General features: G+C 44.8%; 1 protein-coding gene across 1 annotated transcript in view; it reads left to right on the top strand.

The window, feature by feature from the left end:
- Positions 1-27,540, top strand: part of LOC122926674 (paired box protein Pax-6-like) — a 50,012-nt gene that overhangs the window by 11,088 nt on the left and 11,384 nt on the right. Inside the window, exon 3 of the mRNA XM_044278126.1 lies at positions 5,683-5,841. Within this exon, the coding sequence (XP_044134061.1) occupies positions 5,683-5,841 (159 nt within the window). The remainder of the gene's footprint in view (positions 1-5,682; positions 5,842-27,540) is intronic.

Below are 27,540 nucleotides of genomic sequence, written 5' to 3'. Positions count from 1 at the left end.
TTTCATTTCATAATATTTTATATCATATTTCAGTTCATCATTTGTAATTTCATTTTTTTGTTAGCATCCAGGAATATGAAATTTGCACAGACTTGGCCAACGTTTCGGTCCTAGTATGAGACCATGATCACGGCCTTTGTCCTAGCTGCATGATGCCTGCGTTGGAGCGCATCCAACGCAGGAAACATGCAGCTAGGACAAAGGCCGTGATCAAGGTCCCATACTAGGACCGAAACGTTGGCCAAGTCTGTGCAAATTTCATATTCCTGGATGCTAACAAAAAAATGAAATTACAAATGATGAAATGAAATATGATTGGCAGTTCTCAATGATGTGAAAACTCCGATCTGAAAAGCTGTTATGCAGACGGATCTGCGGATCCGTCTGTGCGAAAGTAGCCTACGGATACGGGTCACGGACGTGGATGAGAATCTTGTGTGCCTCCGTGTTTTTCACGGACCCATTGACTTGAATGGGTCCGCGAAACGTTGTCCGTCAAAAAAAATAGGACAGGTCATATTTTTTTGACGGACAGGAAACACGGATCACGGACGCGGATGACAAACTGTGCATTTTCCGAGTTTTCAACTGACCCATTGAAAGTCAATGGGTCCGCAGAAAATCACGGAAAACGGAACACCGGACACGGATGCACACAACGGTCGTGTGCATGAGGCCTGAGGCCTAAGAGTGTTGAAAAAAGTTCACCCCTCTTACGACAAGCGTATCCTGTTCACATTTAAATCTGTTGTTGGGGGTTACTGTGACCCGTTTGCAGTGGAAATCAAATTTAAGTTGAACTGTTGCATGACTGTATTTTCTGAGGCCAGTATTACATTTCAGTTATTGTCTGTGGCATCATGTGCCATGTAACTTGCGTCCTTCATGATACGCCATGTGCACTATGCCCTTAAGCTGATGTGAGATGCCAGCAAGATTGTGTGCTAGTACATGCTTGGTCCTTAAGAAACACTAGTGAGTGGAATTTAAAAAGGTCTTGTGTTAATGTGGCTGAAATGCCCTGTGCACAGGCCCTGAACATAGCTGTATGCTGGTAGGAAATGTCACAGGCAGTCACAGTATCACCACTCTGGATGAGTCATGTTGTGTTGGGCAGGATGGTCTTTGAGACTGGACTCACCTGTGATATAAATGTATTGCACTGTATGATATGCTGCACTGTATATGGACAGTTCGGACCAAATGGCGGAGCCCCATTTTTCAAATCTGATATTTGTCAGTTTATCTGGTAATAACTTTGGAGCACTTTTACTTATCCAAGCCATTCTGAGATTGTTTTCTCGTGACACATCATACTTCATGTTAGTGGTAAATTTGAGTTGATATGTTTTACCTTTATGTATCAAAAAAAAATCCATAATTTGCATTTAATTTGGAAAAATTCTCTATTTCAAAATTAGAATTTCTCCGCTATTAAGACAGATAGTGGTACTTCATAAAATAGTTATTACGTAACATTCCTCATATGTCTACTTTATGTTTGCATCATTTTGTAAATGTCATTTTATTTTTTCAGGAAGTTAGAAGGCTTAGAAGTTTAGAAGTTATGAAGTCACTTTGTAGGGCTTACATAATAGAAACCACCCATAAATTACCCCATTTTAGAAACTACACCCCTTAAGTTATTAAAAACTGATTTTACAAACTGTGTTAACCCTTTAGGTGTTCCATAAGAATGAAAGCAAAATAGAGGGGACATTTTAAAATTGCATTTTTTTGTGCAGATTTTCCATTTTAATAAATTTTTCCTGTAACACATCGAGGGTTAACAGCCAAAGAAAACTCAATATTTATTACCTTGATTCTGCAGTTTACAGAAACACCCCATATGTGTTCATAAATCACTGTTTGGGGACGCGGCATCAGGATTTTCTAACATGTAATTTTCTGAAACTGTTTTTAGGGGCCATAACATTTATATTTTTTCACCAATGTAGCTTTGTAGGGGCTTGTTTTTATGTGGGACGGGGCTGTATTATTTTTTTTATTAAATTCCTATCGCTTTTTATAAAAAAAATTGTGGAGGTGAATTGGGTAAAATGGCAATTGTGTCAGTGTTTTTTATTTTTATTTTTTTATGGGGTTCCTCTCGCAGTAAATATGATATAATAATTTTATTCTGTGGGTTGATACGGTTATGGCGATACTTAATTTATATCGTTTTTTTGTTTTACTACTTTTTCAGCATAAAATTCCTTTTGCTTTAAAAATATATAAATTTTGCATCACAATATACTAAAGTATATAACTTTTTTATTTTTTCACCAATGTACCTGTGTCGGAGCTTGTTTTTTGCGGGATGGGTTGTACAGTTATGTCCAAGTGGGTGAATGGGTTAATATTATGTGTGGATGCACAAAAGTGTTTTTGTTACATGACAACATTATGCAGATCCTCATGCTATAGAGAGACTACATACCTGTGAGAGGTTAAGCAGAAGTGAAGACAAGCCTCATAGTCGGACTTAGTGAGACTGAGTGTAAGCTACGAGATGCTGCAGATTCCTGCATGTAGCTAGCTAGTAGTGGAGGTGAATGGCACTAGCCATAAAGGTGCACTATGTCACTGCCAACATAGGGCAAAAATATTAAAAATAAATCCGCACACTGGTATAGGCAGTAGCAGAAGTTCCCTTGTATACTACACACACAATCCAAGCAGCAAAAGAGCCCGCTGTATTATATTAACATCTTTTTTATTTCATCATTATTCAAAAAGTGTCATCAACAAATACCAAAGTCCATGTTTTTAAAAGTCCACATCACGGAAGCAGACAAGGCACAAGACTGTGCTACCATAACGTTTCGGGGGCATGCCTGAAGAAGGGGAACACCCCCGAAATGTTGTGGTAGCACAGTCTTGTGCCTTGTCTGCCTCTGTGATTTGGACTTCATGAATAACTCACTTCGATTCATTGGAGCCTATACATTCTAATACTGTACTGAGATGAATCTCCGTACAGTATTATTCCGAAGTTTTGAATGAAACGACCTTGGACGCAGCATCTGAAGCTTGCTTTGCTCAACACTAGTCATCGTTATCTTACTGGTGGGAGTCCAACACCTGGAACCCCTGCCGATCAGTTGTTTGGGAAGGCACCAGTAATGCAGTAGTGCCGGGACCTTCTTGCAGCTTTGCGTAGGCCATGTGACGTCACATTCATTGGTCACATGGCCTAGGCACAGCTCAGCCCCATTGAAGTGATGTGAATGGGGTTGAGCTGTGATACCAAGCACAGACGCTATACAATGTACAGTGCTGTGCTTGGTGAACTGAGAAGGTCGCAGTGCTACTGCAAGTGGCAGTGAATTCTCAAACAGTTAATCAGCAGGGGTCCTGGGTATCGAACCCCCACCAATCAGAAAATGATGATTTATCCTGAGGATAGGTCATATAGAAGAAACCGCAGCACTCTCCTGTCTTCAATTCAGTGGAATTTATTTCACCAGCAAAAAAATGCGACGTTTCGACCGTAAAGGTCTTTCTCAAGCAATCATGTTGCTTGAGAAAGACCTTTACGGTTGAAACGTCGCATTTTTTTGCTGGTGAAATAAATTCCACTGAATTGAAGACAGGAGAGTGCTGCGGTTTCTTCTATATGACGCATCCAAGGGGGAACTTCTGACTGGCTCCCAACACGGCTGGCACCACCACAAGATAAGACTTTAATTTTTCGTTGTGCTGCTATACGCATTTTTTCCTATTATCCTGAGGATAGGTCATTAGTATGAAATTCAACCTTTTAAAGAACAGTGTACCAATTTTAAGACCGTGCCCTCACTGAGAGACTTTGAGACTATATGCTCATTGCCTCTTGTAAGACTGTAACCATTAAGCCTGTCAAAAGATTGTTGCCAATAAGCCTGTTGCCCCAAGTAAGACCAGAAAACTACTTTGTTTATATCAGTGTCCACAGTGATAAAAGTTAGAAACATATACATTATAACAAAATTAAAAAATGCCACCAAAATTCTTGAAAACCATAATATGATGACTGAAATTAATGTTGTTTATCACAAGAATGAAAAAGTGTGTGAAGGAGGCCTTAAAGGGGGTTGTCCATTCCATTACTATTGATGGCCTATCCTCAAGATATGTATTGGCGGGGTCCGACAGCCCACACCCCAACCAATCAGCTGTTTTAAAGTAGCTTTGGTGGTGGAAATTGGAACCGGAACCAGTCCAGTGGATGGAACTTGCAACTGCAACGCTGTTCCCATCCACTTCAGTGGGATCAGCACAGCAGTAGCGGGCTCTGTCCATTGGACGTTGCGGTGTAGATCCGATGCCAACTTCTGGTGCTTTAGATACTTTGAAACAGCTGATCAGTGGGGGGGGGGGGGGGGTCAGAGGAGTAGACAACCCATTTAAATCTCTTTAGTATCAAAAAGCTACAGAATCATTAAGTCTAAACAAAGAAAGCAAACTATATTTCAGGAAGTCACAAAAAACCATAGAACATCTTCTAGGGGGTCTGCAGGCGTTTTTATCTCAGCTAAAATCATTAACTGTTACAGATCAGTTAAACACATTCTGCCGAAAATCCAGGTCGGTTCAGGACAAGCTGGTCTGACCGAAATACAAATATATATTGTATAAATCAAGACAATTCAAATTGTGAATGGACCAAGGAGCAGATATGACTAGTTTCAAAGGCAGACTGGCTTACGGGCCACCTGGCACCAGAATCATATGCCCCATCAACCTCCGCCTAGCTACGCCCTTTGTCCTGTCTTCCACCCTGCCTAGCTACTTCTGTATAGTAGAAGCCAAATGTCACACACTGGTAAGAAATGTCTCCTATTATTTCTAACTGGGGAACCTGAAAGAGTAAAGATTTTGAATGACTCTGTCCATTTACATATTGCAGATATATTCTCAATAGTTTTTTGACTATTGGCGATTTGTTTCCACAGTAATCTCTGTTTCCTCTCAGTGTTTTCTGAGTTTACATTTTTTCAGCTATATAATGACCCAATGGGGCAGATTTACTATCTAACTATTTTAGGCCTGTTTCACGTTTACGGTGAACAGATCCGGCAGGCTGTTCCACCTGGATCTGTGAATACTGTGCGCAACTGTGCGCTGCCGAGATACTGGCCGACCTCATTCACTATAATGGGGGGCTGGCAGAGATTCGACCGCTACCCAGCAAATATGCAGAGTAGCAGGTGGCCGAAAACTGCTGTATGCAGCAGTATTTGTCTGGCCGCTCCTCGACATATTTGCCAGGTAGCGGCCAGATCTTCCGGACGTATCTTGGCAGTGCATGGTTGCGCCCGTATTCACGGATCCCCGGCCGTAACAGCCTGCCAGATCTATTTGCCGCAAATGTGACACAAGCCTTACACTCTTTTCTAAGCATTTTACGCCTCTTCTGCCAATGGGGGCCTGGCTTCTTAGGGAAAGAGGGCATGGCCTACATGCAACTCTGCACACCACAATTTTGGCGCATTGTTAGAGTGAAACTACACCAACTCACAAAATTTGGAGAATGGAATTCTAGCATAAATCTGAAACAGGATTTACGATACTCCAAATTTACAAAGGTCCATGCCCCATAATAGTAAATCCGTCTACTATTAAGACTGTGATTTGTGTTCTTAGACACTACTATTAGTAATTCTGCCCCAATATTTCTCTATGTCTTTCATCCCACAGACAGTTGTCAGCAACTGGACAGCAGTCTAGATTCGGAACATCAGACGGGGGCAGTAAATGATGACCTGGATGACTCCCAGATCCGGTTGCAACTGAAACGCAAACTTCAGCGTAATCGAACTTCATTCACTCAGGAGCAGATTGAAGCATTAGAAAAAGGTTAGTGGATTTTAAGTGGCTTACCAAAGACATTGGACATGGGGTGAGAAAAAACATGGAGCCATCAGAGGCCTACATAGAGGAATCCACGGCAAACATAAAGATCAGGCTCTTTTCAGATTCTCTCTGACCCTAGTACACACCGCGAAGAACAGTGGTTACATAGGTCTTTGGTTACCACCCAAACTGATATGGCTGTTTGATAGGGGGCGAAATTTGCATTCACTGCAATCCATGGTAAGGCATATGATGTAACTCTGTAAAATATGTTAGTGAAGCACTTACATGCAAGCAATGAAGTAGATGGAGATCAAAGTTGCACTTGAATGATTCAGGGAGATTGCTGGTTATCTGGGAAGCTATTAACCCCCTTTGGGCGCTCACAAAACAGTTGTTAAACATAGTGTATGTAGTCTACACAGATGTGGGATATGGGAAAAAAAATAGGGAACATTGTTTGGACTAGAGTGCACCTTATCCCATTTTTTGAAAAACAGAATATCATCATGCTCAGTAATATTTGGGATCCAACATCTTGTTTACCCATTGGGAATTGACATTGCGAGTTTGTGGTGAGTGGGTCAGGCAGAAAAACCTTAAAAAAGGATTTATAGAGCCATTCTGATGTGGATTTTTATAGTAAGTACACCAGGATCGTAGGGTCTAAGAGGTTTATTTAAATACAGTTTGTATGGTGAGAGTGTTTCTTTAAAAGAGTGACCCATAAGTTGATCACATGTTGCCCCACCACTTGGTCCCTTAGAAATCAGTGGGAATCTTGCAGCATGTGTTCAATCCCCCTATAGCGCCAACTGTGTGTTAATATATCAAAATATCTTATACTGACCAGCCCAATACCCCTCCATTCCAGCACTGCCACTCTGCTCCTCTAGTCTAGTCTAGTTTTGTTACATAGAAGCAAATGTATAATAACTAGTCTTGTGCTGCATACCAAGGGGGCCAGGGATAGCCTGCAGTGGTCATGTGGAGTAAATGGGCACGTCACTGCTGCCAGTATAACATGGCCTGGCAGGGAGGACTGGAGTGGCAGTGTTGGAATGGAGGGGGATTGCACCAGCGAGTATAGGATCTTTTTGTTACTTTACCACATTACCAGAACTCTTGAACAACATCTTTAAAGGGGTTGTGTCACTTCAGCAGATAGCATTTATTATGTAGAGAAAGTTAATACAACCACTTACTAATGTATTGTTATTATCTATGTTGATTCCTTTGCTGGCTGGATTAATTTTTTCATTACACTATACACTGCTCGTTTCCATAGTTATGATCATCCTGCAATCCAGCAGAGGTGGCCGTGCTTGCATACTATAGAAAAAATAGAGTGCAAGCCCTGCCACCGCTGATGGATTGCAGGATGATCATAACCATGGAAACGAGCAGTGTATAATGTGATGGAAAAATGAATCCAGCCAGCAAAGGAAGCAATTTGGATAATAACAATACATTAGTAAGTGTCTTGTATTAACTTTCTCTGCTTTATAAATGCCCCTTGCTGAAGTGAGACAACCCCTTTAAGCATTAAACAGTTCTCACTTAAGGTTGCTCCTACTGAGCAAGAGATGCTCTTAGTAGCCACTTTGTACTTTGGCAAATAGATGAGGGTCCCGAATGAGGGATTCGTTTACTCAAAATTTCAATTGAAAATGAGTTTTCTAAACCAAACTAACTCATTTAAAAAGGACTGACTAGCCACCTAATTTTTGTAGATTCCTTCGTTCTGAATAAGGCAATAGTTGAGCAGTTGCTCTCCAGGTTTGTACCTGGTATTTACGCTACAAGTGAGCACATTTACCAAGAGACCTATAGAGGAAACTGTCTGCAGACATGGTTTATGACTTGAGAACCACAACTGCATGTTCCATGTGGCCAAGCAGACAAGATTTCAACATGTGGTTTCCCAATGCACAGATACCATAATCTTTAGCAGGTGATGGGCACAAGTATTAAGGATATCAGTGAGGAGTCTTTTAACAACATCTTAAAAGGGTTGTCTAATGGCAGAAAAAACATGTTCAGTGGTCTTCAAATAGAGAAATTTACTAATATATTATCATTTTCAAAACTTCACTTATGGCCCAATTCCACCCTCGGTAATGTGGTCCCAAAAGTCCAGACCTTCTCCTGTAATCTGTGTACCTATAGTGGGGGCAAGTTTGTAGTTGTCCCTAATCCCAAAGGGACCCAAAGACACACACAAATATACCAATATTACCTCTGTACTCTCACATCGCTGTGTGCATTATGCTTTTATTATGATGCTGTGTTTATTATGCATCCCTACGATGTGACACCACAGCTCTGTGACATCACTGTCAGCGCTGATCTCATACTATGGGCATTGTTTCCATAATGTGACTGCTGTGTGATGACTGTGCTACAAGTTTACAGTGTTTCCTCTATTATCCCTGTTAGAGATGAGCATGTCTCATCAGCAGGGCTTCTTTACCCATGGAGGGCTGACCCTGCAGGTGAAGAAGCGCCCACCTGCCGCAAGATTGAAATTTCTGGACATTTAGCGTGTCTCTGACAATTTCCTGCCTGCGCGTCTGCTCTGATTAGATGAGCAGGGGCACCGGCTTTGCTTCGGAGCAGCATCTGCACAAATGCTGCACCTACGTTTACACTGCTCCTCAACAGCAGGCAGAAAATTGCAAGGGCCAGGCTAAGTGCCCAGCCTTGTCAATCTCGCAGCAGGTGGGTGCTTCTTCACTGGTGGGCATCTGCTCTCTCTACAGCAACATAACTGTATTCATTACCTCTGCACTGTGACATCACTATGACTATTATTTCTGTATTGTGACATCATGAAATGTATTATCTCTGTACTGTGACATCACTGTTTATTATCTACATATGGTGACATCACGTGTTTATTATCCTTGTACTTCAACAGTCACTGTATTTATTATACTTGTGGTTGGATATCATTATTTTATCAGTGGCCGAGTGGAGACATGGATACTCCAGGTTACTAATTAATATGGGTTAGCACCTACCCAGGTAGTGAAGTCAAAAAGATTTGGTGTTTTTTTAGCCCAGTAAAGCCTCATTCACACGTCAGTGTTTTGGTCAGTGATTTCCATTAGTGATTGTTAGCTAAAACCAGGATTGGAGCGTGTTTAGGGAAAGTGTTTAGAGCCGCATCTGGCTTTGGCTCACAATCACTGATGGAAATCACAGACCAAAACACTGATGTGTGAATGAGGCATAGGGAGGTATGGACTTTCCTACAGGAAAGACCTAGGTTGATACCTCAGGAGTTGTGTTAGCAACACTGGAGTTTCCAAATTTCACGTATTAAGACAGTAGGTAGGAATCGTGGTCAGAAAGTGCAAGGTCAGGATAAGCAGAGTTCAATTGAAAGCAGAAGTCAGGCAGAGGTCATAACAGGCAGCAGACATGAGAAATCGATCAGCAAAACAAGTCATAATCGTAAGCCCCAGGAACAAATTTACTGTAGAAGGCTAGGAACCAATTGGACTTTATTGTTCAAGCTTCAAGTACTGTTGAAGAAACTCTTATAAACCCACTGGCCCGGATTAGGCATGCTATGCAACCAGTAGGCATGGCGATCTGGCGTCAGAAGAGGGTGGCAGCTGAGAACAGAAGGTGGGTAGTGGAAGAGCTGAGCCAGCATATGATTACACTTATGATCATTATCCAGGTTGCATGATATTATATCTGTGCAGTGACATCACTGTGAGCATTTTCAGGGAAATGTCAGGGTCTAGTTCCACCTGAGAACAGGTGCCTACAATAGCCAAATAGCTGTCTTGTCACATCGCATGCAATGTTGGGTATTGGCCATTTAAAGAGTTTGCATCTTGTCCAGGAAAAATCAACCTACATCTTTGACAGGAAAGATTTGCAATCTCAGCCTCTGATTTCCAGAATGAGAAGAGTCTATAGAGAGCTCAAAACCCCCTATGGCACCGCTCAGACGTTTCTGTTACTAGAAACCTGACACTACTAGGGGTTTAAGCTCTCTATAGAGCGTTTTCATTCTGGAAATCACGGGTGGTCGGAGATCTCTGACCTCAACAATGTGACTTTTTCACCTGTATCTATCTATTTATCTATATATACATATATCATAATATTACTGTACACAGAAATCCCCCTTAAGATCCAACGTGCAGCCATACATTGCCTGACATGACAAGATCTCTACAAAAGCTAGACTTTTGCACACAAAAAAAAGCGAGTGTCTATTATGTGTCAATTTGCACCTTCTGCACACACGTGCTGGTAAAGGAAGGAGTCAGTGGTGCAGAGAGCGGATGAGACCACAAGGCACCCAAGGGAAACCTACTGGGGTGAAACCAGCACTGTTTCCGCTGAGCAGCAGAGCTGAGAGAAGCTCTGCACTTACTCAGCAGCCTCCCAGACTTTTGCTGTACATCTAGAATTTTCCACTGCTACTTTCTTCCATTATATCACAGCTCCCAAGTGACATCACCTTACATCGGTCACCTGGATTAGGCGCAGCTCAGTCCCATTCAAGAGCTGCAATACCAAGCACAGCCGCTATCCAGTGTGTTTGGTAAGCTGCAAGGAGACCACAGTGCTCACCGGAGCTTCGGTGGGCGCAGTGGCCTCTTAGAACAGCCAATCGGCAGGGGTGCCGAGAATTTGGACCCCCACTAATCTGTGATAAATGTCCTATCCTGACAAAAGCTCATCAGTATCAAATTCCCAGAGAACCTCTTTTATTTAAAGCAGGGATGCCCAACCTGCGGCCCTCCAGCTGTTTCAAAACTACAACTCCCAGCATGCCTGGACAGCCTACAGCTATTAGGGCGTACTGGGAGTTGTAGTTTTGCAACAACTGGAGGGCCGCAGGTTGAGCATCCCTGATTTAAAGCTTCTGTGCTGTATCTATAGGAAATGCAGAGACTGAACTGGAAGCCTTCAGGATTTTTTTTGCAGACCCCATTCAGATAAACTGAACAGTTGCAGAACTCTCTGCAGAAAATCTACTGTGTGTGAATACAATACACATAGAACCTACTCAAATCTAGATGATTGCACACAATTTTGATTTGGGACCAGATATAGATTTTGCAGTGGGGCCTATGAGCTTCACTATCACATGTACGGTAACAGTATTACAGGGGATTCATTAAAATTATGCAAATTTATGTGCATTGACCATATGTTGTAGCATGCGCAGTCCATATACATCCATATTACAGAGTCTGGTGTATCTAATGTGCTCTTCGAGTGATAGAACATCGCACATTTTGATTTGTGCTTGTATATGAACTATGAGTACTGTATGAGCCTATAGCAGGCTATGGATGCTGTACATTTCCATACAACAGCCTTTAATTCCTACCTTATCAAGGTCCCAAAATGTAGTAATGGGATGCAGTTTGGCAAATTGCTAAATTCAGATTTCTGATTTGGCCTCATTTCTAGCCTAGAAGTTGTCACTGCAACATAAGGAAAGAGTAGTGACAACCTCTTTAAGAAAATACTACTTTACCTCCTGTAGTACCAGGGCCGGCGCCACCCATAAGCAAGGTACGCCACCACGTAGAGCGCACTCTTGCTGTGGATCTGTGGATGTGACACTCGTGGGGGATCTGTGGGTGACACTCGTGGGGGATCTGTGGGTGACACTCGTGGGGGATCTGTGGGTGACACTCGTGGGGGATCTGTGGGTGACACTCGTGGGGGATCTGTGGGCGACACTCGTGGGGGATCTGTGGGCGACACTCGTGGGGGATCTGTGGGCGACACTCGTGGGGGATCTGTGGGCGACACTCGTGGGGGATCTGTGGGCGACACTCGTGGGGGATCTGTGGGCGACACTCGTGGGGGATCTGTGGGCGACACTCGTGGGGGATCTGTGGGCGACACTCGTGGGGGATCTGTGGGTGACACTTGTGGGGATCTGTGGGTGACATGGTATGTAGCTGGAGGGAAAAAACGTGGCCTTACCACAATGAAGGGTACAGTCTGTATAAATAGGTGGGCGACAAAAAAGGGGCGGGTCAAAGGGCATGGTCAATGGGCGTAGTCAAGGGGGCGGAAAAATTTGCTTTTGCCATGGATGGCAAAAATCCTTGCACCAGTCCTGTGTAGTACATTTTCTGCAAGTATTGTATGAAGAAACCAAAAAGGTGGAGTACAGTCTGGCAACATTTCTCAACAGAAATCATATAAACACAGAATCAGAAGGAACTTATGGCCTCAATCCAAAACCAGACTAATTCTAGGTTTAAGGGGGGTGTAATGACCGGCAACACACACAGGGAGGAAAACAGGGAAGGCCCTGCACAAGGGAGAGGGAAAGGTGGTGACCCCTAACTCACCTTGCAGCTGGTACCTGCCTGCCCTGTCGTCCCTAGACGGGTTCCTCACCCGTGCGGCGATCACGTGCCTAAACCCTGGCTTTCCCTGAAATGAGCCCTAGATAATGAACGGGCCGGTGGGATCGCTAGTCCTCACCACTGCACTAAGAGGGAAACACCAGGGAGAGGACAGACAAACACAAACACCCAGGTGGACAGCAACAATTGTCCACAAAGGTCCAACAGGGATCCGGAGGGTAGCGTTCTAAGGCAACACTCAGAGAACGCAGCAACACAGCTCCAGTGGGTCAGAATAGATGTCCAGGCAGGAAGCTCTATATCTGGCAACCAGAGAAGTGTGAGAGGGGAATATAAGGAGGATTGGGAGTGCTGGACAAGGAACAGCTGAGGAGAAGGAGCTACGGATCCCTGAGTGAGCCAAAAGGGTTTGTAAAGCAAACCCAGAAAGCTACAATAAGGAAACTTCCCTATCTGACATAGAGCGTGCAGCCAACCGCTGCGACCTCCTGACCCCGGGTACAACGGAGTCAGGCGTGGCTCTTGACACCCTCGTGACAGTACCCCCCTCTCTACGAGGGGCCTCCGGACACTCAGGACCAGGTCTCTCAGGATGAGAGGCATGAAAAATCCGGACTAGCCTGTCGGCGTTTACCTCAGACGCAGGAACCCACATTCTTTCCTCGGGACCGTAACCTCTCCAGTGCACCAGATATTGGAGAGAGCGGCGGACCCGACGAGAATTAACAATTTTGGATATCTGAAATTCCAAACTACCATCCACGACAACAGGAGGGGGTGGCAGCGGTGACGGTTCTAGAGGTGGAACATATTTTTTGAGTAACGACTTATGAAAGACATTATGGATTTTAAAAGTCTGAGGTAACTCCAGGCGAAAAGCCACGGGGTTGATGATGGCTACAATCTTGTAAGGACCAATAAACCTAGGACCCAGTTTCCAAGAGGGAACCTTCAACTTGATATTCCTTGTAGACAGCCACACATAGTCATTCACTCCTAGGTCCGGACCTGGCGACCGTCTCTTATCAGCCATGCATTTGTATTTACCTCCCATATTTTTCAAGTTAGCTTGCACCTTCTGCCATACTGAAGAAAGAGATGACGAAAACCGTTCCTCTTCGGGAACCCCAGAAGACCCCCCCTCTTTGAAAGTACAGAATTGGGGATGAAAACCATATGCACCAAGAAAAGGTGACTTGCCAGTGGATTCCTGACGGCGATTATTTATGGCAAACTCAGCTAACGGTAAATATGACGACCACAACTCTTGGTTTTCAGACACAAAACATCTTAGATATGTCTCCAGGTTTTGGTTGGTACGCTCAGTCTGTCCATTCGACTGAGGATGGAAAGCTGAGGAAAAGGACAAGTGAACCCCTAAACGGGAACAAAAAGCTTTCCAAAATTTAGAAATAAACTGGGTTCCCGGTCCGAAACAACATCGGAGGGGACCCCGTGAAGCTTCACGATCTCACTGACGAATACCTGAGCAAGAGTTTTAGCATTAGGTAGTGCGGGTAACGCAATAAAGTGTGCCATTTTGCTAAACCTGTCCACTACTACCAAAATCACTGTTTTACCCGCAGACAAAGGTAAGTCAGTGATAAAATCCATAGACAGATGTGTCCATGGTCTATTGGGAATGACGAGTGGTAATAGAGACCCTGCAGGACGTGTATGTGAAACTTTTGCGCGCGCACAAGTAGAACAAGAAGACACAAAATCCAATACATCCTGACGCAACCTTGGCCACCAAAAACGACGAGACAATAGCTCTAAGGTTGCTTTACTACCCGGGTGCCCAGCAAGTGCCGAATTATGATGTTCCTTTAATAATTCGAGACGTAGGTTCAACGGTACAAACAACTTCTCTGAAGGGCAAGAGACCGGGGCGTCCCCCTGGGCCTCTAACACCTTCCCCTCCAAGGCAGAGTGTACCGCAGAGACAACTACTCCTCTTTGTAGAATGGGTACCGGATCACTCACATTACCCCCTCCAGGGAAACAACGAGATAGTGCATCAGCCTTGGTATTCTTTACCCCAGGACGATAGGTAATCACAAAGTTAAACCTGGTAAAAAATAGCGACCACCTAGCCTGTCTAGGGGTGAGACGCTTAGCTGATTCGAGGTACAGCAGATTTTTGTGGTCCGTAAACACAGTGACGGGGTGGACTGCCCCCTCTAAAAAGTGGCGCCACTCCTCAAACGCAAGTTTAATAGCTAACAGTTCCCTATTGCCAATATCGTAGTTCTGTTCCGCTGCAGATAGTTTTTTAGAAAAGAAAGCACAAGGACGCCATTTGCCAGGAGACGGACCCTGAGACAGCACAGCCCCCACTCCCACCTCTGATGCATCGACTTCAACAATAAAAGGCTGAGAGACATCAGGTTGGACTAGTACAGGTGCTGAGGTAAACCTCTCTTTTAGAGAGGAAAAAGCAACTTTAGCGGCGTCAGACCATTTAGAAAAATCAGTCCCCTTCCTAGTCATGTCAGTAAGGGGTTTTACGATCACCGAATAATTTTTAATGAATTTCCTATAGAAATTCGCAAAGCCCAAGAACCGTTGTAGTGCTTTGAGGTTCTCAGGAAGATCCCAATCCAAAATTGCCTGGACCTTCCTAGGATCCATACGGAAACCTGACGCAGATAAATAATAACCTAGGAATTGTATCTCCTGAACGGCAAAAACACATTTTTCAATTTTAGCATATAATTCATTCGTCCGTAGGACCTGTAGTACTTGTCTGACATGCTCCTCATGTGTTTTCAGATCAGACGAATAAATTAAGATATCATCTAGGTATATTACCACAAACCTGCCGATTAGATGACTAAAAATGTCATTAACGAAATGTTGAAAGACGGCAGGAGCATTGGTCAGGCCGAAAGGCATAACTAGATTTTCATAATGCCCCTCAGGGGTGTTAAAAGCTGTCTTCCACTCATCCCCCTCCTTGATACAAATCAGATTGTAGGCCCCCCTAAGATCGAGTTTGGAGAACCACCTAGCACCCGCAATCTGGTTAAACAGGTCAGGAATGAGAGGAAGAGGGTATGGGTCTCGGATGGTTATCCGATTTAATTCACGAAAATCTAGGCAAGGACGCAGGCCCCCATCTTTCTTTTTAACAAAGAAAAACCCTGCAGCCACGGGTGAAGAAGAGGGTCTGATGTGTCCCTTAGCCAAACTCTCGGAGATATAATCCTTCATGGCTTGTCTCTCTGGACCTGAAAGATTATATAACCTGGTCTTGGGTAATTTTGCGCCGGGAATGAGGTTAACCGGGCAATCATAAGGACGATGAGGTGGTAACTTCTGACAACCCTTTTCAGAAAAAACGTCCTCAAAGTCCGAAACAAATGTAGGTAGGGTAGTTATGGAGGCGACTAAGCAATTGCTATTTAAGCAATTTTCTCTGCACGGCTCACTCCACTCCAATATCTCCCTGGCCTGCCAATCCACCACTGGATTGTGCGCTACCAACCAGGGTAGGCCCAGCACCACCGGAGTGGGAAGCCCCTCCAGAACATAACATGAAAGCATCTCGTTATGGTGGTCCCCTACCCGAAGGTGTAAATTATGAACGATGTGGGTGAGGTTTCTCTGAGACAGAGGAGCAGAATCTATAGCAAATATGGGAATAGGTCTCTGTAACGTACAGAGAGACAAACCCAAAGTGCGGGCAAAATGGGCATCTATCAAATTTACCCCTGCTCCACTGTCTAGAAAGAAAGAAACAGTCTCTGTCTTATCACCAAAAACAATAACCGCTGGCAACAAAAATTGCGATGTACGTATGGAGGAAACGTATACCCCCCGGCTGACATCCTCCACACAGCCTGGGGTTAGTAGTTTTCCGACGGTTTTTTTGTTTCTGAGGAAAGAAGGACAGACGTTAATGAAATGACCCCTCTCCCCACAAAAAAAACAACCCCCACGCCTACGGCGAACCTCAGGAGGACGGACCTGACGAGTAGTTCCTCCTAGCTGCATAGGCTCGTCTATGTCCGTACAGACTAACTGCTGCTTGGGAGGGGTTATCAATGGCTCCGGTTTTTTCAACCTGTCCCTAAGGCGTCTATCTATACGGATAGAAAGGGACATAACTGCATCAAGGGAAAAGGGGGTCTCATACAATGCAAGCGCATCCTTAACCCTTTCGGATAACCCAGAGCAGAACTGACTCCTGAGAGCCGGGTCGTTCCATTGGGTATCCGTAGCCCACCTACGGAAGTCAGAGCAATACTCCTCTACCGGCCGCTCTCCTTGTAGGAGTCTCCGTAATTTTGATTCAGCCAGTGCGACTCGGTCAGGGTCGTCATATATGAGACCCAAGGCCCCGAAAAACTCATCCACTGACCGAAGAGCCTGGGAATCAGTAGGTAAAGAGAACGCCCAGGACTGCGGGTCCCCCTGCAGCAGGGAAATAACAACACCCACCCGCTGTTCTTCATTACCAGAGGAGTAAGGACGCAGTTTTAAGTATAGTTTACAGGCCTCACGGAACGTCAAAAACTTGTCCCTTCCCCCAGAAAATCTGCCAGGGAGAGGGACCTTGGGTTCCGCAACAACCTGGTTACCAGTAGCAACCGCTGGGCTTGCGGTCTGTTGTAATTGCTGCTGTTGCTGGAGGACCGACGCCTTCAATCCTGCCACCTCCAAAGACAGGCCATGAAATTGTTCGGACAGAGCAGCAATTGGATCCATACTGGATTCTAAGTAGGTAAAAAAAATTTTTTTTTTTAAATTTTTTTTTTTTACCTACACAAAAATAAGGGCCAGATATAATGTAATGACCGGCAACACACACAGGGAGGAAAACAGGGAAGGCCCTGCACAAGGGAGAGGGAAAGGTGGTGACCCCTAACTCACCTTGCAGCTGGTACCTGCCTGCCCTGTCGTCCCTAGACGGGTTCCTCACCCGTGCGGCGATCACGTGCCTAAACCCTGGCTTTCCCTGAAATGAGCCCTAGATAATGAACGGGCCGGTGGGATCGCTAGTCCTCACCACTGCACTAAGAGGGAAACACCAGGGAGAGGACAGACAAACACAAACACCCAGGTGGACGGCAACAATTGTCCACAAAGGTCCAACAGGGATCCGGAGGGTAGCGTTCTAAGGCAACACTCAGAGAACGCAGCAACACAGCTCCAGTGGGTCAGAATAGATGTCCAGGCAGGAAGCTCTATATCTGGCAACCAGAGAAGTGTGAGAGGGGAATATAAGGAGGATTGGGAGTGCTGGACAAGGAACAGCTGAGGAGAAGGAGCTACGGATCCCTGAGTGAGCCAAAAGGGTTTGTAAAGCAAACCCAGAAAGCTACAATAAGGAAACTTCCCTATCTGACATAGAGCGTGCAGCCAACCGCTGCGACCTCCTGACCCCGGGTACAACGGAGTCAGGCGTGGCTCTTGACACCCTCGTGACAGGGGGATTTCTACCAGGCTATGGCTTCTTGTTCCCCACTCATGAGGGAAGCACAGTGACTATTCCTTTAAGCATTAAATTGGCTGTTCATTTCCTGTTTTAACCTTCAATACATCTAAATTATAGTTATAGGCGTTTGCCTATTAAGATCATTTATCCCCTTTCCATAGGATAGATGATAAATGTATGATCTTTAGGGGTTTGACTGTTGGGACCATTAGCAATCATGACAATGGGGGTCCACGAGTTCCCTTTGTGAATGGAGTGGTATAGCACATGCAAGACCACCACTCTATTCATTGTATATTGGAATACAGTGCTCGGCTATCTCCATCAGCCCCAAAGAAATGAATGGAGTGGTGGCTGGGCAGGTGCATTACCGCTCTGGACACGTAGGAGACTTAGGGACCCCTGTTCTTGTGACTGCTGGGTGTGCAACAGCTGGGACCATACATTTATCTCCTATCTTGTGCATAGGTAATGGATGTCGTTCATGGGCTAACCCCTTTTACGTTCTTACTCACTAGATAGGGGGGATTATACATAGAAGTATCAGGGTAGTTCTATAGTGGAGGTCTGCAGTTCAGACTCCAGATTGGTACATGCCAGCAGGGCATCTTTTGGGCATCTCACCTGAAAATCCACTGCTTGGGGGAAATGAACCCTACATTGTATACAAAACCTGCTTGAGAAAGAGGAAGTGTGAACATAGCACCTGTCACAGGATGTTTTTACAGACCTCCTCCCAGTCTGTTAGAGCGCTGTTACCCAGACATATATAGCAGTAAACTATAATTACCATTTCATAAAAAGACTTAACATATTATAATACCTATTCAAGGAACTGAAACTTCACTCCTGCATAAAGTGGAGCATTTAATTGTCAAACTTGGTAAATCAAAGCTGCCATCTTATAGCACCATAGCCGGTTACAGTTTCTCTTATTAGCAGTCAGTTATTTCTTAAAGGGTATTTTAAAAAGCCCACCACCATTAAAGGGGCTGTGCAGCTTGGGCAACTCCTTAGGACAACACAGATGTAGGATTGGACCAATTATTGTGAATAAAAATTTGTATGAACGTTCCCAATAGTTGACCTCTTTCAAGGGAATGGTCACACATTCAGGTTTTTTTATGCCGTTTTTGAAGCCTACACCAGACGTGGATTCAAAGAGGAGAATTCACATCTCTCCTTAATATGTTCTCGCCTTTTATGAACCACTCCTGATTTGGCCTTAAAAAACCTGCACGTGTAGCCATACCTGCAAGGTGCTGCTGATCACCTGACAAAAGGCAAAGGCTTAGGCTGGGTTCACACCTGAGCGTTGCGCAAACGCGCGTTTTTATGCGCGATTTTGTCGCGCGTTTTTATGCGCGTTTTTTGTAATAGTAAACTCGCGTTTGACGCGCGTTTGGGTGATTGACAGCAGTGTTGTCCAAAGAGTCTATGGCCCAAACGCGCGTCAAACGCGCCAAAAAAAGCTCCTGTACTTGTTTGAGCAGCGGGCGTTTTACAGCGCGATCGTACGCGCTGTAAAACGCCCAGGTGTGAACCATTCCCATAGGGAATCATTGGTTCTTGCCTGTTGTGCGTTTTACAGCGCGTAGGAACGCGCTGTAAAACGCTCAGGTGTGAACCCAGCCTTAGGCAATGCACTAGGCCACAGCGGAGGTGTGAGGTGGAGAGGTGGCTTTAGTCCTCACGGTGGCTAACACTGCTCTAGTGCTCCCCCAGACTTGGCCTGCAATGAGTGGAGGGGTTCAACCCTTCTCCTCCTTGTGCACCACCCTGGACTTTCAGGGTCTCCTGTCTGGTGGTGGCTGGGGTGCCCTTCATGCTAAAAGAGTTGTTGAGTGCAAGGCAGGAAAACAGGAGGTAGATGATGAACAAATCAGGTATAAAGACCAATAACCAGGCAGGCTTAGTTATAGTCAAATAAAGTCTTTCCTTTACGGAATAGATGATGGGAGTTGCAGTACAACTACATAAAGTAGACAGTTCTGAAGAATTTCACAGAGTAGGCTTTTCCCAAAAGCTGTGCAGAGGATGTAGGTAGTATGATTGTGGTCCTCCCTGAGTCTCTCTCTCTTTATAGACACTAGAAACAAATCACCAGCCCATTACCCAGCAACTAACACTGCGAACTGCTAGTTAACTGCTTCCAACTCTTTGCGTTCAACCACTTCCGTAATGACACATAACATTAATCATTGATTTATAGCATTAACCCTTTAGCAGTGAACCAGCGGGTCACTGCACTACTTTGACAGGTGATAACATATTTCATGCAACACCTAATATTGTTGTCTGTTGGCAGTGCATCACTCTATGTAAATAGGTCAGCAGCACTGCATGAGCCAGGTTCGCCACAGACTACTAGACAATGGTCTACAACGAGGGGTAGTCTAAATAGACAGCTGTCTTGAATGGTATGGTATAAACATAGGTTGGTTAAAATAAGACATGCAGCAGAGCCAAGTATGCAGGTTACTGGTACAACATTTATGGTTACAACATTGTTGAGAGCTAACATGTTGAAGTCGGATGCAGGTGGAGGTGGGAATTCTGAAGCTCATGGCTTGGGTTTGTCCTACAGTTTGCGTATTAATGAAAAATGTATTCATTTTACTATTTTACTGCACCAGAGCAAAGGCCTGGTGGACAACTCAAGTGCCTAACTATATACAGTATATATATATATATATATATATATATATATATATAAATAAACATTAAGAGCAGCACTAGGTGACTAATCAACTGTGATGTTCTTGGAAACAAGTGACAGTAGGTTAGTTTAGTGGGGTTAGGCTATCTGCACACGGGTGCAGGCTGTCTTGCAGAAATTCAGCACACAATTCTGCATGGATTTCTGTGCGTTGCGACACTAAATCCGCACCAAAAACTGTATGTGTAAATTTCAGTTTTTGGTGAATATTTTAAGCGATTTTGCCGCAGATCTCATCTTTGGGCGCTGAAAAGGGTGAAAATCTGCATGGCTGGTCATTTTCCGCACAGAATGTAAAAGCAAAATGTACATGAGATATGTGAAATCTCATACACTTTGCCAGTACTGTATTACGCTGCATTTTCCCCCCGCATGAGAATCTGCATGGAAAAAAACATGCATAATCTGCCACATAGGTAGCCTAAGGGTCCATTCACACATCCGTAAGTGTTTTGCGGATCCGCAAATTGCGGATCTGCAAAACACGGACACTTGCAATGTGCATTCTGCAATTTGCGGACCGCACATCGCCGGCACTATAATAGAAAATGCCTAATCTTGTCCGCAATTGTGGACAAGAATAGGACATGTTCTTTTTTTTGCAGAAACGGAAGCAAGGGTGCGGAAGTGCGGATCCGCAAAGCACATTCCGGCCCCATTGAAAATAAATGGGTCTGCAAAATTGCGGAACGGATGCAGACCCATTTTGCGGACGTGTGAATGGACCCTTAAAGAGGACCTTTCACTACAATAAAAAATCTAAACTAAGCATAGAGACATGGAGAGCGGCGCCCAGGGATCTCCCTGCACTTACTATTATCCCTGGGCGCCGCTCAGTTCTCCCAGTATATGCTCCGCTATCTTCAGATTTTCGGCTCAACTGGGAGGAGCCTGCCGGCGTCTCATTCTCCCAGGCTGGAGCGCTGGCCAATCGCAGCGCTCAGCTCATAGCCTGGGAGAAAAAAAAACTCTCAGGCTATGAGCTGAGCGCTGCGATTGGCCAGCGCTACAGCCTGGGAGAAGGAGACGCCGGCAGGCTCCACCCAGTTGAGCCAAACATATGAAGATACCGGAGCCTATACCGGGAGAACGGAGCGGCGCCCAGGTATAACAGTAAGTGCAGGGAAATACCTGGGCGCCGCTCTACATGTCTGTATAGTTAGTTTAGATTTTTTATTGTAGTGAAAGGTCCTCTTTAAGGGCTTGCAGGAGATATTTGTGGTCAACATTAGGATGGGGGAATTTATTAAAGGGCTTCTGTCACCCCACTAAAGTGATTTTTCTTTTTTGGGCTAGTGAAATTAGTTATATTGCGATATATGACAATATAATTGTGTTACTTACTTTGATCCAGCAGTTTCTGCAAAAAACGAAGTTTTATAATATGTAAATCCGGTCTCTACCAGCAAGTAGGGCGGCTACTTGCTGGTAGCTGCTGCAGACAGTGGCGTACACACAATCCACGGGGCCCCGGTGCGAAACTGATCCATGGGGCCCCCTTCCGTCGAGGCCCCCCCCCCAACCCGCTGCCGTGCGTGTATGCATGTGTGTGTATATATATATATATATATATACTGTATATTACTATATACAACAGGATGATATTCTGAGCTACTAGCAATGATTTAAGATCATTAGGCTACAGAAATATAGCAGAGTTAGTTATAAAGCCATTGATAGGCCAATGAAGTATTTTACCATATGAAGGCAAAAGAAATGCATGACAAAACCAGCTCTGCTACATCCAAGCATATACTAGAAGCTCAATAGAAGTGCCTACACAAAAGAGCTGCATCCCAAGACAACAAAAAACCCATTACTTCATAGCACAAGTCACCAGTCATAACTTTACATACATTGCCCAACTCTCAGCCCCCATCAGACCTCACTCTGAAAGCCGGACCGGCTTCTTTGCGCAGCGCTCTCCCTCTCCCTTTCTTTTCCGGCACCTTCTCCCTGTCCCTGCATCTCAACGTCATGTCCGGCACACCGCACTGCCGGCCGGGGAGGAGACTCAGGGGCAGGAGCGTACATAAAAATCACTGGGCCCCATAGCAGGAATCTAAATTGGGCCCCCATTCCCCTTTTATAGCCCCTCCCTTTGTTCCATGAACTATTCTTGCTGCTGCGTTTTATAATTTATGCCATCAGTGTACTGATATGTGAGGTACGGGGTATAATATATGCAGTGTATACAGTATATACAGTAGTGTAATATGTGAGGTATAATAGATGCAGTGTGTACAGGTATATAATAAATACAGCAGTGTATTGACACCTCATACCTCACATATCAGTACACTGCTGTATATACTATAGATCTGTACACACTGCATCTATTATACCTCGTACCTCACATATATAGTATATACAGCAGTGTACTGATATCTGTACACACAGCATCTATTATACCTTGTACCTCACATATCAGTGCACTGCGGTATATACTATATATCTGTACATATTGCATGTATAATACTGTGTAATATATGCAGTGTGTGTGTGTATGTGTGTGTGTATATATATATATATATATATATACACACACACACACAGAGCAGTGTATTGATGTGAGACATAGAAGGTATAATACTGTAGCTGCAGTGTTTACAGATATATGTGGTCAGTTACACATTATGGTCACTGTGTGTGTGAGGTACATGAGGTAGTGGTCACTGTAACTGTCTGAAGTATTATATATGAGTGAGCAATGAGTAAAAACAGGGCATGGAGGGGGGGTAAATGATGAAAAGTGGAGGACCTCCTCTTACCACTCCAGTCCAGTCTGTATGAATTAACGCAGAGCTGATTGTGAACTGCTAATACTTGCTGTTAGGGGTTGAAGGACCTGGGATGATGTCATCACAGGTCCTGGCAGATATACCTTTGAAACCTAGGAACTACACCAATTTTGGTGCAGTTCCTTTGCTAGATTCTGCAGGACCTGTGATGTTGAATATGATGTCATCACAGGTCCTGGCAGATGCACTGTTCTAACCTGGGAACTACACTTTACACTGTGCAGTTCCCTTACAGGACCTCTGATGACATCATCAAAGGTCCTTTAGCTTTAGAAAGATAAATAGGAGCAATTAGGGGGCGGGGCCTCTCCTCCACTTCGGGGCCCCGTCTGCCTTTATGGTAGGTAGCCACTGCTCAGGGGGAGGAGACTCAAGGGAGGGTAGGGCTGGCAGCAAGGAAACTCAACACTGGGGGGGCGGGCCCCGGGCCGGCCGCCCGGGTTATACAGGCACGGCACTACTGCAGGGAGGAGACTTAGGGGGAGGAGACTCAAGGGAGGGTAGGGCTGGCAGCAGAGAAACTCAACACTGGGGGGCGGGCCCCGGGCCAGCCGCTCGGGTTATACAGGCACAGTACTACTGCAGGGAGGGTCCACAGGCGGCCGGGCCCCCTGGAGTGCCGGGCCCGGTCGCAAGTGCGACCCCTGCGACCCCTGTATGTACGCCACTGGCTGCAGAAATCCGCCCCCTCGTCGTGTTGATTGACAGGGCCAGCCGGGATCTCCTCCTCCGGCCAGCCCTGTCGGAATTTCAAAAATCGCGCGCCTGTGTTGATTCGGCGCAGGCGCTCTGAGATGAGGAGGCTCGTCTCCTCAGCACTCCCTCAGTGCGCCTGCGCCGATGACGTCTTCTATTTCGGTGATGTCATCGGCGCAGGCGCACTGAGGGAGTTCTGAGGAGACGAGCCTCCTCATCTCAGAGCGCCTGCGCCGAATCAACACAGGCGCGCGATTTTTGAAATGCCGACAGGGCTGGCCGGAGGAGGAGATCCCGGCTGGCCCTGTCAATCAACACGACGAGGGGGCGGATTTCTGCAGCAGCTACCGAATTTACATATTATCGAATTTACATATTATAAAACTTCGTTTTTTGCAGAAACTGCTGGATCAAAGTAAGTAACACAATTATATTGTCATATATCGCAATATAACTAATTTCACCAGCCCAAAAAAAAAAATCACTTTAGTGGGGTGACAGAAGCCCTTTAAGCTCTGCATGTCAGAGTAGAGGCTTTGCGACTTTTTGGGGACAACCTGGTGAGAATTTCAGAGTATATCACTTTTGTGACATATTTATGAAGTGAAACTTTTTAAAAAGTCTCTAAAAAGTTTTAAATTCATCGAAGACATATTTTAACTCAAACAGGAGCAATCACCATTTTCATAAATTTGACGCAGGTGTGCAAAGCAACTCCAATCTGAAAACTAACCACAAGTACACTTACAATGATGAATTCCCCCCTAGGTTACTATGCTAATGCATGGTTGTTTGTTATTTCAGAATTATGCCTCCTGCACACGAACGTGTGCAAATTGCGGGCCACAATGCACGAACCCCGCCCATGGGGCAGCCGGAGCGGATCGTGGACCCATTCACTTTAATGGGTCCGCGATCCGGCCGTTCCGCACAAAGATAGAACATGTCCTATCTTTTTGCGGAACGGAAGTACGGGACGAAACCCCACGGAAGCACTCCATAGTGCTTACGTAGTGTTCCGTTCCATGTTTCCCTTCTGCACCATTCCGCATCTCCGGATTTGCGGACCAATGGAAGTGAATGTGTCCACATCCGTGATGCGGAATGCACACGGAGCGGTGCCAGTGTATTGCGGATCCGCAAATGCGGTCCGCAATACGGCAACGGGAAGCACACCTTTACCTTTAGGCACATGTTAGGTTTTATTATGCTATGTTGCAATTCCTTTTAAGTGTGTGTCATGCACACGGTTGTGTCCATATTTTGGAGCACAAACAATGGATCTACAAAATATGGATACCTTCTGTATACATTCAGCATTTTTCTCACTCCCATCAAACAGACTATTCTTGTCGCAAGAATAGAACATATTCTATCATTTGGGGAACGGCCACGCATATATACACAAAAAATACAGATGTGTACATGACCCTATAGAAATGAATGGGTCAGTGCATTGTCCACAAAAAAATTGGCATAGTACACAGGTGAAAAATACAGTGGTGTGCATGAGGCCTAACTGAAAACATTTGAACAAGCCTACCATGAGGCATAAATCTTTAGTGTCTGTGCACAAACCTACACACACAGCACCTATCCCACAGGCGACCTTGATTAGGTGGTACATATAGGTGTGCGTGCTCCTCCTCTCATTGGTTGCTGGATGCACATAGAGGTATCGAGGAGAAACACACTATATGTCTGCTCTATTGAATTTAGTTGCCCAACGGCATAGGTAGGTTTAGAGTAGGACCTGCCTGACTGAGACCACCTTGGCGAGGGTAAAGATGTGTTTTGGTTGAGAGTCTCAGATTTTATCATATCAGAATGACGGCTTAGTCTATACAGTTGTGTTCAAAATAATAGCAGATTGTTTAAAAAAGTGAATAAAGCTCAAAATCCTTCTAATAGCTTTTATTTCCATACACACAAATGCATTGGGAACACTACACATTCTATTCCAAATTAAAACATGAAGAAAAATATATCAAATGTGTGTTGTTCCTCTAAAAGAAATTGAAGAAAAGTGAATATTAGGCCTCTTTCACACGGGCGTCAGTTTTTATGCCCGGATAAGGTGCGGGTGCGTTGCGGGAAAATGCGCGATTTTTCCGCGCGAGTGCAAAACATTGTAATGCGTTTTGCACTCGCGTGAGAAAAATCGTGCATGTTTGGTACCCAAACCCGAACTTCTTCACAGAAGTTCGGGCTTGGGATTGATGTTCTGAAGATTGTATTATTTTCCCTTATAACATGGTTATAAGGGAAAATAATAGCATTCTGAATACAGAATGCATAGTACAATAGTGCTGGAGGGGTTAAAAAAACATAAAAAGTTAACTCACCTTATCCTCTTGATCACGTAGTTCCCGGTCTCTTCTTTAGCTGTGGGCTGAATGACCTGTGGTGACTTCAGATCACATGCTCCAATCACATGGTCCATCACCGTGGTGATGGAGCATGTGATCCGACGTCATCAAAGGTCCTTTACCTGTATTTAATGCTCACCACAGGTTCTGCTCAACAAAGGATACAGAAGGAGATGCCGGGCTTCGCGATCAAGTGGACTAAGGTGAGTTAAATTATGTTTTATTTTTTTTAACCCCTCCAGCGCTGTTTTACTATGCATTCTGTATTCAGAATGCTATTATTTTCCCTTATAACCATTTTATAAGGGAAAATAATAATGATCGGGTCTCCATCCCAATCGTTTCCTAGCAACCGTGTGTGAAAATCGCACTGCATCCGCACTTGCTTGCGGATGCTATGTGATTTTAACGCACCCCATTCACTTCTATGGGGCCTGCGTCGCGTGAAAATCGCACAATATAGAGCATTCTGCGATTTTCACTCAACGCACAAGTGATGATTGAAAATCACCGCTCATGTGCACAGCCCCATAGAAATGAATGGGTCAGGATTCAGTGGGGGTGAAATACGTTCACCGCACGCATCGCACCCCCACGGAAAACTCGCCCGTGTGAAAGGGGCCTTAGGGCTGTTTCACACGAGCGGATGCCGTGCGTGGCATCCGCTCCGTGAAAGAGTGCCAAGACCCGATGCGGACAGCAGAAGCACGGAGCATTAACATGACTGATAATGCTCCGTGCCTCTCTGTGATCTCTTTACTACGAAATCACAGTGACAACTGTAATTTCGTAGTAAAGAGGTCACAGAGAGGCACGGAGCATTATCAGTCATGTTAATGCTCCGTGCCTCTGCAGTCTGCATCGGGTCTTGGCACTCTTTCACGGAGCGGATGTCACGCGCGGCATCCGCTCGTGTGAAACAGCCCTTAGACTGTTCAAAAAAATAGCAGTGTTTGTATTCTTCTTTACAAACTCAAACATTCACTATATAAACTTAAAAATGTTTGAAGATTTTGCTTTCCTCTGAATCACTTCACTAATATTTAGTTGTATAACCTCTGTTTCTGAGAACTGCTGTACATTTGTGTTGCATGGAGTCAACCAACTTCTGGCACCTGTGAACAGGTATTCCAGCCCAGGATGATTGGACTACATTCCACAGGTCTTCTCTATTTCTTGGTTTTGCCTTAGAAACTGCATTTTTTATGTCACTCCGCAAGTTTTCTATTGGATTAAGATCCGGGGATTGGGCTGACCACTCCATAACGTCAATCTTGTTGGTCTGGAACTAAGATGTTACACGTTTACT

This window comes from Bufo gargarizans, chromosome 2, assembly GCF_014858855.1.
Source record: "Bufo gargarizans isolate SCDJY-AF-19 chromosome 2, ASM1485885v1, whole genome shotgun sequence".
Taxonomy (NCBI): domain Eukaryota; kingdom Metazoa; phylum Chordata; class Amphibia; order Anura; family Bufonidae; genus Bufo; species Bufo gargarizans.
Note: the sequence above shows the minus strand (reverse complement) of the source record. Positions and strands in the feature narration are given on the sequence as shown.